The sequence below is a fragment of the Typopeltis vanoorti genome, chromosome 15 (assembly GCF_054136105.1).
Source record: "Typopeltis vanoorti isolate ZY-2024b chromosome 15, IOZ_Tvanoo_1.0, whole genome shotgun sequence".
NCBI classification, from domain to species: Eukaryota; Metazoa; Arthropoda; class Arachnida; order Uropygi; family Thelyphonidae; genus Typopeltis; species Typopeltis vanoorti.
The window spans coordinates 15,326,511-15,339,558 of record NC_143563.1 but is presented as its reverse complement, the minus strand read 5'-3'; the positions used below and the strand labels follow the sequence as shown (position 1 = coordinate 15,339,558).

Genomic DNA, 13,048 nt, shown 5'->3' with positions numbered 1-13,048 from the left:
GAAGTGCTGCATAAAATTTATTTGTATTTTCTATTAAAACTGAAGTCAACAAACAAAGGAAATTATGGGAAATTGTACAATGACAGAAAACACAAAGGATAGGCAGGTATTTTACATAAAGCACACAGAATGATAACATGAAAAAGTACAAATGCATACAGTGAGGGAAACAAACATATAGGAGGGGGAGGGGTGAAAAGGTCTGATAAACACCTAGAACAAAAATGATATTAAAGTAACTGATATAACCATAAGAAAGAACATATCTTAAAACCCTTTCACTCAAATGTTTCATCAAATTGTAATAATTTGTTCTTTTTCTTTTAGGATATATAAGAAGACTTCAGAGGTTTTGAAGAAATTAGAAGACACAGAGGTGCAGGCCATCATCAAGTTTTTCGTGCTGCAAGAAAAGTCTGCAACTGAGATTCACCAAACTTTGTGTGCTGCAGCATATTGAACAGTTGCCAGATGGGTGGCCAAGTTTAAAATTGTCTATTCTGAGACAACAGATGCCTCTAGGTCAGGAAGCCCTTCCACAACAATCACACCTGAAAACATTGATACAGTGCATGCCATGATCCTTGATGATAGACAAATACTAGCCAAAAACATTGCAAAGACTGGGGATATCCAGGAAATGAGTTGAGGTCATTATCCACGATATCTGGACATGCAGAAGCTCTCAGTGAAGTGGGTCCCCAAATGTTTGAATGCCAAACAAAAGAGAGAACGTGTGCTCTCTCAATGTCTCAAGAGATTTTGGGTCATTTTGAGAAATCAGGTGCAAATTTTTTTTGGCTCATATTGTGACTGTTGATGAAACATGGCTTTATCACTATGACCCAGAGACCAAACAAGAGTCAGTTGAAAGGTTCTCCACAGCCAAAGAAGTTCTGAACCCAAAAGTCAGCGGGGAAGGTTCTTGCCATTGTCTTTTGGGATGGTGTAATCCTTACTAAGTAAGGATTACACTATCAAAAAAAGGTGAAACTGTTATAGCAGCAGTTTATTCAACAGCTCTGAAGGAAAAATGCCATAGGAAATTGTGCAGAGGTGTGTTGCTTTTGCAGGCCAATACACCTACTCACACTGCTCATGAAATCCAACAGACAATACAAAACTTGGGCTTTCAATGTCTGCCTCACCCACCCTATGTGCCAGACCTGGCACCAACTGACTATTTCTTATTCCCAAGTTTAAACACTTGAAAGGAACAAAATTTACCATAGATGAAGTCACATCTGCAGCTGAGGACTGGTCTGTGCAACAAGAGAAAGATATTTTTTCTTAGAGAAGTGCAAATGATCCAGCAGCATTCAAGAGTGTATAACATTTTGTGGGAAATATGTAGAATAATGTATAAGTTACATGGTGATTATCACCACTTTTCAGCATGCCCCAAGAAGAGAGTGAAAATCCAGATTTAACGTTTATATTTAGAAATCTTACATGAGCTTAAATTAATGTCACGTTAAATCTTAATGAATCTGTATGGTCTGTATGATTAAAATCAAAAATAACCTGTAAACTTAGGACAGTCAGTTAACTTTATAATTGGTCATATTTAGTTACAAAGTGGGAAGAGACACAAGTGATGAATACCTAGCTTGCATTAGTCATCTTATTCAAATCAGTTGTCCAGTTAGGAAGCTGACTTGTTCACACCATCTATGTTGGACTAATGCAGACTAGCTGTTCATCACTTGCATCCTCTCTCTCTTTTTTTTTTTTCACATTTGACTAAGTGAAGTATCTGCTCGAAGTAGTAGATAGATGCTTTCCACCCAGAATTAATAAGAAAATCACAAACATCTGAGCACATAGCCTGTTAATTAGAGAATGGGTTTGCAATCCAGTTGGCCAACTAGTTCAACCACTTTCTAATTGGAGGTAATCAATTTTAAAGTTAACTGACTGCTGATGCTTTTGGGTATTTTTGATTTTAATAGTGCAAACTGCATAATTAATTGAATATGAAGATTTCAGGTAAATTACATTAATTTAAGCTAGTGTAACATTTCTGGATTTTAATTTGTACAATTTCATGCTCTTCTAGGTCTATTTTTATTATTATTTTTTTGTCTTCTATTGTTTGCATTTGTTAGCGGTCTCATATGGAAGTAGAGAAGAGGCAAACTAGCTGTGAACACAGTTCTACACAGATAGAAGGATGAAGCAGAGGAATGGAAAGCTGGCTGCATTAAATTGCCTCAAGCTCCTAAATCAGAGGACTCAACCCATCTTGGACAGATAATAAATGGATGGAATGTGGGTTTAAAATGTATGCCATAGCACAGCTCATCACAATTCAGTTTGGGTGTTTAGTTTTTTGTTCATAATAAAGGGTTAATTTATATAAATGCTCCATAAACAATAATTTAATGGGAAAGAATAAGATCCATGAGAACAAGAAAGCAGGTAGCACTCACTGTGGAGCCAGACACTTTTCATGATGTCACATGATCCAGTCTTTGCAAGATAATTTTTTTTTAAAATAACAATATTAAAAAGCATTTTTGTTATGTAAAATTTTGCAAACTTTAATTACCTATTTGCCGGCATATAAGACGCACTTTTTTCTTTGAAAATAGGTCTGAAAAACAGGGTGTATCTTATATGCCGATACTCAGTTTTTTATTACTTTCATTTCTGGAAATTTTCTCTGTTCCGAGTTACGCGATTTCTTTCTTGCAGTGTGTGAGAGCATTTCAGTTATGTAGAGTTCAGTGGATGCACAGTCATAGACGATCACAGCTGTGTTCCTGTTCGTTTAAACTTTTCAATTGTTGTCGCGGTTGTTGTGAACAGTGATAAATTTCTGCCATTAAATTTTCTCTAAATTTCTTGGCAAATAATGAAGAAATGAAATGAAATGCTGAAAAACGTCGGCATTGCTACAATATTGCATACAAGCTACGTGTGATTGCGTATGCTAAAGAACATGAAAACAGCAATTTTAAACCTGGTTTTACTCCATTTTTTTCCAAGTAAGCAAACAGACAAAATGTCAAGTTTGCGCAAACTTGACATTTTGTCTGTTTGCTTACTTGGAAAAAAATGGAGTAAAACCAGGTTTAAAATTGCTTGGTATCTTTAACATAACTATACCCAGTTAAAAATACTTTCAACATGAAAACAGGGCTGCAGAGAGGCATTTCGGGGCACCCCTAACTGAGAAAATGATAAGAACTTGGTGGAATCAGGAAGAGATCTAAAATATCTTTCTTTTTTTCCTAAAAAATGTGTACAAAAAAGGGGGTGCGTCTTATATGCTGGCAAATACGGTAATTAACCTAATTCATGTTAACTGAAAATATTATTCAAATATTCATGTTAATTTAAAAGTAAAGAGAATTTCAAAAAGAAACGTGGCCTTCATTGATGATGAAAAAACCTTTGATAAAATTAATAGATAAAAGTTATTTAAAATATTAATTGATCTAAATATACTAAACTAGCTCTTAGTCTATTCAAGAATTACACAGGAAATAAAATAGCAGTCAAATTAGATAAAATATCAGAATGGAAAGACATTGCCTCTGCTTTTTAATATGCATATCCCATTAAGTATACAATAAAGATAAATACACTATTATTTGCAGATGACTTACAGAGATCAGTAAAATCATTAATGAAATTTCAGAACAATAGAATATGAGAATATCACAAGTAACGATAAAAATAATGGCTTTTGAAGAAGAAAACCCCAGGAAGAAGTAAAATAGTGATAGATAATAAAATATTAGAACAAGTAAATACTTTCAAAGACCTGGGATGCAACTTATCATATGAAGATGAAAACGATAGACATTAAAATATCAAATTTTGTTAAAGTAAATGGCATAATAAATAATATATTTAAGCCATTCTAGGTACACATCAGAATCAGTTTATATAACATTCTGTCTAAACAAACATTATGGATATGAAACATGAACCATAAAAAAAGAATAAAAAACTGATTCCCAAAGAGCAGAAATGAAATTTTTCTTAGAAAAACAGCCAGATATACCAAGTGGGACCATAAAACAAATGAAATTTTATAAAACCAATTAATCTTTATATAAGTAAATATAAACAAAAATGGTTAGAACATCTAAATCGAATGGACAATAGCAGACTGTTAAAAATAATAAAAAATAATGATATAAAATAAATTATTATTACTACCCATGGAGTCAAAGAGTCATCTAGGTCCTTTTATCATACACACAGAGCTCATCATACCTCACTTTAAACACACTCAAATTCTCTGCAGACACCACACTCTCAGGCAAGGCATTCCAATCATTCACAACTCTGCATGCAAAAAACCTGCTTCTTCTCACTCCTCTGCTCACATCCTATTTATATAGTTTCCTGGGATTATCTCTGGTTCTCCCCTGATCTCCCACTGTTTTCTGTAGAACCTCTTCAACACTGATCCTATAACAACCCCCTTACTAACTTGTAGGTCTCTATCATATCTCCTATCCATCAGACTGTAAATTGCATCTTCTCAATCTTTCCTCATATTCGACATTCCAGAGGTCAGAAACTACCTTAGTCAGTCGCCTCTGGACCCTTTCCAACATCTCTTTGTCCTTTTGAAAACCAGGTGACCAAATCTGGGCACAATAGTTCATGTGTGGCCTAATCAAAGCCTTGTACAATGGAACAAGAATCTCCCTACTTCTACAAGTCAGTGTCCTCTGCATCATTCCCAGAAGTCTTTGTATTGTCTTCACAATTTTGGCAATGTGTCCCCTAAATTTCAGATCCTTATCCACTATCACCGCAAGATCTCATTTCCTCCACCTTCGACAATATATCCTCATGAAGCATAAATTCTACATCCCATCTTTGTTTCCCAAATTTTAAAACCTTACATTTTGCAACATTGAACTCCCGTACCCAATCACTCAATTTATTCAAGTCTTCTTGTAAGGCCACAACATCTTTCCTACTCTTCATGGTTCGTCCCAACTTTGCATCATCTGCAAACAACTGAATATCTCCATCCAAATCTTCGCCAATATCATTAATCTACAAGTTAAACGGTAGTGACCCTAAAATAGATCCCTGAGGCACTCCACTAGTGACTTTCCTTTTCCTGGATATTGCTCCCCCATTCACAACTTGCTGATATCTATCAGATAGCCAGTCTCCAATCCAATGCACTAATCTAACATCCAACCCCATCTACTCTAGCATGACTATCAACTTAACCACAACGCCTTTGCAAATTCTAAGTATATTACTGTGTATCCCTCTCCTCTGTCCAAGGAAGCAGTTACCTTATTGTAATAAGTAAGTAGATTACTAAAACATGACCTCCCTTTAACAAATCAGTGCTGTCCATCAAAGATAATACCATTGTTGTCAACCCAATTCTGGATCCTAGTTCTCACAAGCTTCTCCAACAACTTAACCACAACACCTGACACACACACAGGCCTATAATTTGATGCTTCAGTTCTATCACCTCCCTTATGAAGCGACACAAACTTGCCCTCCTTCCACTCCTTAGGAACTTGACCCAGTGCAAGATTCATATTAAAAAAATATGTCAACGAAGGTGTCAGCTCCCTGGCACATTCCTTTAAAATACATGGTGATATATTATCAAGTCCCACAGCCTTATTAACATCTAGTTTGCTGAACTCCCCCATACATCTCTTGCTCACTTACAGTCATTATTCCCCCGCTCCATTATCAACTGCTCTCAATCTCTCCATGAAGTTACATTCACAAGATTGAAAGACCTTTATGAACTGCTCATTAAGTATCTCCACAACAGCTGTCTTTATACCATTTTCCCCAATCAATGTCCATAATCATTCTTTCTGTTGCTGGCTACATATCGAAAGAACTCCTTAGGATTCTTTTTGGCTTCATTAGCTAACTGCTGCTCATACCTCACTTTTGCTACCCTTACCAACCAAGTCACCTACCTTGCCTGGTCTTTGTAATCCTCATGGAATTGGTTATTACCACTTCTCTTATGCTGCCTCCATAATGCCCTTTTTCTCTGTATCACATGCTTAATCTCTTTATTCATCCATTTCACACCTACTCTATTTAACCTTCTGATCCTTGGAATACATTTAGACATTGCTTCTACTAGATAGTTCTTGAAAATCCTCCAAGCTGCATTGATCTCTTTTCCAGCTAACTCCTCATTCCATGCTACACCTGCAAACTGTCTCCTGAGCTCTTCATAATCTCCCCCCCCCCCCCACTGTAGTTCCACATATACCTTTTCTCACAGCGGTCCTCACACTGCTGGCAACCACACAGATAATTACTCATGGTCACTCTCACCAATTGGTGCGTGATTGGACACCTCATTTATAATTACATCCTCTGATGAGATGATCAAATCCAAGACCCTCAATCCTCATGTGTTCTCTGTTACATACTGTCTGAGGTAGTTGTCCATCAAAAACTCAAGAAACTCATTTTCTTTACTTCCAGTTGCTATCTCATCATTCCAGTCCTGTATTGCCATGATTAAAATCGCCCATAATGATCACCCTTTTTTATTTGCTTGGCTAATTTGATTATAGAGTCACTACCAACCACATTACCAGGTCTATAACAGCATCAACCAAGAATTTCATTCTGTTCACCTCTATCTCACATCATACTGCATCAAAACCACTGGCACTATTTCCCTCTTGCATCTCTACTTTGTATGGACATAACTCTTTTTCTATCATCAGTAGCACTCCGTCTCCCTTTCTACCCTCACGAAACACATCGTACTCTTCCATCTCTATTCCTGTCAGGATGTCGTCCTCATTTAACCATGTCTCACTTATTCCAACAATTTTTGGGTGAACAGATTCAATTAATGCAACCATTTCATCTGTCTTGTTTCTTACACTTCTAACATTTGTATACAAACACAACAGCCCATTCCTGGATCTACAACTAGTTCCACTGATTATACCACTCATTCAATGTGATTTCTCCATGCTCAACTGGAGCAATTTCCCTTTCTGCTTATTCATTTTAGAACTCTCTTCAAGTCCAACTGTTTCCTCTTGTTCTCAGGTCATCCCATTCCTGTCTACATGATTTCACATCCTCTTGGAGCATCCACCTTTCTCATGATGTGTTCCTCCTGAGTCTCCCCGTTTCCCTGTCCATCTTGCATACCCATTCTCTCATTTTCTATACTCATGCCACTCACTTCCTCATTCATAACCACCTCTCAATTTCTCCTGTCTTACTCTCCTGTCCTTCCACATCACTTCCTGCTTGATCAGCTTCATTCTCTGTAATCACTTATCTATCTTCCAGCAGCAGTCTCTCCAATTGACTCACACCAGAAACACTCAAATGCAGTCCATCACTCTTATATAGTTCACTTTGTCCTTCAAACTCATTCTACACATTAAAAAACTGTACTCCTTTCTCCTAACACATTTCAGCTAACATATCATTCATAATCCTTGTTCTCTGCCTCTTCTCATCACTGTCATACCTAGGCAACATGCTTATTACATTTCCTATCATATTATTCTCTTTCATCCGTCTAAGCAACCTCCCGATATCCAGTGTGACGTACTCTTTGTTCTCAGTCAAGTCATTCGTACCTATTAAAACTACCAACTCTTTGGCTTGCTTCCTTCTCATATCCAATGCCTCAATCACTCTACTACCACACATACGTTGTGCATCCTTTCGTCCAGCACACCTTTAAGAATTGAGTCACCATACAACACCACTCGCAAGTTTTTCGTTATTTGTTTTAATCATTTTCACTCTCCCATACATTTCCCAAATTTTCTTAATTTCGTTCTCCATCCATTTCATTTCTTGCTTCATCCTAACCAACTCAACTTTCAAATCTTGTGTCACATTTTCTCTGTTCGTTCATTCTTTCGAATTTTTGAACTCTGCATCACACTTTCACTCTCATTCATCCTTTCGAGTTTTTGTACTTTCGATCCTCACGTCCAACTTTCTCTGTCATTCATTCTTTTGATTTTTCCATCTTTTGAACCTTGCATCACACTATTTCCGGTTTCATTCATTCTCTCAATTTCGTTGCCTTCTGTCACATTTGCATCACTTTCGTCTCTTTTACAATCCAATAAGGTTTTTAATTCACTCATTTTCTTTTACAATAATTGTTTAACAACTTTTCGCTGTTCTTTCACACCATCCTTCTCTTTTGGACGAGCACTCATTCTCTTTGCGCCATTCTCACTACTAACACTTTCTGTCATCAACATATTAGCACTCATCAAATCCTCATTCAGCTCACATTTTGCACACACCCTCCTTCCATCTGCCTTAAATATCCACAATTTATCAATGTAATCAAATGAGTACATGCACACCTCGCATTTTACGAAATGACTGAAGTTGAAGTTAAATTCCTGCAATGACAAAGCTGCTGCCATATTACCTTTGCCAGTTACTATGCTAAGGTCCAATATCAACAAATTTGTAATTAAATTTAGACAAAATATCCCACACACTAATAACACTACAAGCTGACAACCTTTATAGCAACTCTTACTCATATGTACACACTTATATACAATTAATTATTTCAAAAATAACTTATCTGAAAACTGAGCTCAAAGAATTGGAAGACCAAGAAAACGATGGCATGAAACTGGAACAGGCAACTTGGCCTAAAATCCATAATAGGAAGAATCTAATTCATGTTGTGAGCTATGAAAATAAACTTAGGACAGTGCTATATTATATTAGAGATTTATTCAACTTTTCCAGCTATTAAAGAATGTGCACCAGTCTGTTTTCCCACAAAAAGCTGGATGTATTACAACAATTAGATTGTGCCCATTTTAATTTGTTTATAATTACCAGTTTATTTTGTTAAGTACAATTTAAATTATATTAAGTATACAATTTAAAAAAAAAAGAAAAAAAGATTGTCTATACATTGCTGTATATATGCTTACTGTATATGTGTGTAAGAGGAATACTGAATTTAGAAATGAATGTCAACTGATTAAAAATTAATTTATTGGAAACAATTAATTTAATTTAAATTATTCACGAGATTAAAAACTTATTTTCTCGCACACTTGAAGTGCGTTTTCTAGTAAAGTGCCATTACTCTAACAGGTGATAGCTAATTTTTCTAGCTTCAGAACTGAAATGAAAACTGGACATGTGACCCATAGTTTAGCATGCGTGGAATGAAAAGAATGCTATAAGAGAAACGAGGGGTTTTTTGGAACTCGATAATGGATATTTATTGAAGTCTTTTATATAGAAAGAAAAATGTTTAAAAGTTATCATTTATGTTACGACGCTGACAGAACAATTTTCGGAGTTTTTAATGACTACTCATTTTTTCGTAGTCTTTCGTATAGAAAGAAAAAGCAAAGTTCTGAATCTTAAGAGGGATAAAAAGGATGGAAGAAAGAACTCGATATCATTTATCATATCAAGAGAGGCTTAAGATCCCTCCCCACCAATTTAGCTGACAAAATACGCATGGAAACATCTTGTATACTAAATTCAAACATAAAACTAAGTAGCAACTTAAACAAAATGGAAAAACTGGCCCTCAAATCCCAGCTTGTCTACCAGGTGAAGACTGCATGATGCACTCCATTTGAAGACAAAGTGGTTTTCCTTAATTATGGAAAAAATCCTCTGATACTGTTCATCAGATCTGGCATTTCCTAACCTTGGTTCCTTTCTTTCCATGCCCATAGTTCAAATTTCCTAATCACTCAACTTTAACTTATTGAACAAACTTTCCAATGATCTGTCTCTCTTTTCACCTTTTGGCTTATAGCAGCAGATGACTGTACATTATGTCTTGCCTTTTATCTTGCACCAGTAATATTCCTCACTGTCTTATCCTCCCTGAAAATATGGTATTTACATTCCATACCACTAATCAGGTCTCACTTTTGCCTATAATTTTTGACCCAGTCAAGCTGTTCAATTAGTATTCATGAATTGCAGTATCCCACTTTGGATCCACAAGTATCCCTTGCATGGTTCTTAATGATCGTCCCAGTCAAATATGAAACCAAAGGAACCATTCGGCATTCTTTGATCTTACTCACCCACCTCAAGGGTTCTTGCACATATGCACTCCCTCTTTTAGGCCTTAATTTTCCCAGTTTTGCATTTTCTTTCTTTCTTCCCTGAACAGAACTTTCTCCAGGCATCTCATTTCAAATTCACTGAAGTACAGTCAATATTTAACACGAAAGCTAGAATATATTTATTATGATTAATTCTTCAGCATGACACTTGTACACTGACATGCATAATGCATCTGTCTGTAATGAGGAACAAAATCACTCCCCTCCTATCAATTCTTAAAAAAAAAAAAAAAAAAAAATGGCGTATGCATGTAACTAACATGTATCTGTTAGGTGATTGTTCTATTTTGTATTATTTTTAATTTAATTTCACTAAGCTGATTGATAAAGCATTATTTACTTTGTTATTAAGAGATTTCAGAGAAATTCCTGTTTTTAAATAATTATAATAACTACTTTATTTTGCTAATGTGCGTTTTCCTTTTCAGACCGAAGACAGTGGTTAGCAATTGGGATGCTTCTTGCTGTAATGGCAGTAGTGATTATATTATTTTTCCTTTTGTGATTGGTACAAAGAATGCTTCATTTTTTCACAGTGGTATGCAGCTCCATGTATAGTTCTCAACAGATTTTTTTTTAAAGAAACTGTTCTTGAAACTCTACCATTGTTTTGGTGTATAGTCTTCCGTTCCTCTACTCACATGACCTATTTCAACATTCCATACTTTAAGGAAGTGAACTCATGTTGTGAACCAAAGAGGCAGTATCAGTTGGTATAAACTGTGAACTGAACAAAACTGTAAATAGATGTGAAATTGTACAAATGTCTTTATAGTAGTAGATAACAATTTGATTAGGCTCAAAGTTAATCATTCTGTTGTAGCAATATTTCTTTACTTTATTTATTGAAATACTGATGAAAGTAAATGCTTACATATATTTCTTGATACTATGTAACTTTTTCAGAATCAGCTATAATTTTTGTTATGTAAATTATTTAACTGTACAGAAAGATGTATACACATTTGTACCCTTCTTACAAACAGAACAAGATATATAAATTAAGAGTCTAATCAAGTCCTTGAAAATACTTTATAGCATTTCTAGTCTTTATTTATTTTATAGCAGTAAAAATTAGTGTGTTTTTTTTAAAACTTTGGTTTGAATGACCAAAGTATTATAGACTAAAAAATAAATAAACTGCAGTAAAACAAAAGCATACATTCCTATTGATCTTTAAACCTGCGCATTCAACATTGAAATAAAATTTGACAGCTATGAAACTAGCAGCTGTGATGTGCTAAATATATATAACTATGCCTTGCAAAATCAGAATTTACACACATTGTCATATTGTAACACCAAGAACTACACAATAAGCATGATATTTGATGTTTTACTCTTTGTGATTTATATATATGCAACTATGTTAGTTTTTACAAAACAAGAAAATCAAAGGAAGACAATCAGTTCTCCAAAAATAGTTTGTCAGTGGACCTGAAAATTACAACTTGAAAGATTTTTATGAAGCATGGTTTATAAATGTTTAAGTATTAAATCTAAATTCTATATATAAATAACTTATAAATTGGGTCATGTGTATCTAAACTGTCAAATATAAATAAACAATAATTGTGAAATCAAATATAATTAATGAATCAGGTTTATTTTATACTATATTTAAGTTTGTTCTTATTCCTTTTTTTTTTTTTTTTTTTGAAAAAGTGTATTCCAAAAATATAATTCCACAAATTACTGGGATAGTTGGTTTGTCCATCATTAACTACTAATATCTGGAGTATTACTAGTATTTGCCTACTTTTGCTTCAATAAATTGGTATTTTTCTCTAAATTGTTTTATTTTGTATTTTCTGTAAATTAGTTCAGTTTTTTATCAAATAAAAAACTGGACAAAAGAGAAAATCTCATGAATGCAGATCCCAAGATTCTCCTCAGTATTTTGATTTTGTGTGTTAAGTTCTATCAAAGAATATTAACTCTGAGTGATGAGTTAAAAATACATTTCATCTTCTTTGACAAATACAAGAAAAAGAGAAATTGAGAAGGTTGCTAAGAGACCATCCCTGGAAAAACTCAAAAGATGCAAATTTACAGCTTTGCTGTAGTTAAAACTTTGAATGCATAGATATGTTGATACCATTCTGAAGATAGTGACACACACGTGTGTGTGTGTGTGTATCTCTTCTTCAAAGAGTTAATTGTTCATTAATCCTGCAAAACAGAATGTAAGTGAAAATGGGTGCAAAATGCTCCATTGTCTGAGATAACATTTTCTGTCCATCTCTTTTAATTCCGTTTCTGATTTGTTGGTTGGATCTCATGATGACACTAATTTCAAAATGGCTTGAAACTTGGAATGGAAAATTGGCACCAGACTTAAGTGTATCCTTCCCAACCAAAATCCAAAAGGGATTGAGATTCATCATCTATAGAAAAGCTTAAATAGGATACACACAGGACATGGTATCTGCACAGATAGCTTACACAAGTGGGGAAGATCACCTGCACCCCCCAATGTGACTATGGGGCCATAAACCAAAACATCAGGCACATTGTGGAGGACTGCAGCATAAGAGCCTACCCTGGTGACCCAAGAGGCAGATCCTTCAGCTCGTGAATGACTAGCTGAACTAGACATAAAATTTTACTGACTTTTTTACCTGTTATTTGTATATGTACGCTACCTGTCTCATTTTTATTGTCTGCACAAATATGTATTTATATATTTTGATGTCATGTGTCTTTATTTTTTATTATGCTAAATAAATACACTAATTTCAAAGAAATTATAGTCAACTCTCACTACAGCAAACACTACTATTGAATAGTCCTGACCAGAGCCCATAAATAAATATTTATTTTGTAAATATTTATAAAATATTTATTTTATAAATTTGGCACAGCATTGTATGCTGTGCCAAAAGAAATTCAGTGAAGCAGACTATTCCTGTGGGTGCTATAGATTTTCTAGAGTGAGTTAGCTGTATTGCTTT

The 13,048-nt window shown here is 34.7% G+C and overlaps 1 protein-coding gene across 1 annotated transcript in view; it reads left to right on the top strand.

The window, feature by feature from the left end:
• LOC150098409 (syntaxin-6-like) overlaps positions 1–11,673 on the top strand; it is a 93,169-nt gene extending 81,496 nt beyond the window's left edge. The window contains exon 8 of the mRNA XM_090405041.1: positions 10,523–11,673. Coding sequence (XP_090261167.1) covers positions 10,523–10,599 — 77 coding nt within the window. The 3' untranslated portion in view covers positions 10,600–11,673. The remainder of the gene's footprint in view (positions 1–10,522) is intronic.
• The last annotated feature ends 1,375 nt before the right edge of the window (positions 11,674–13,048 follow it).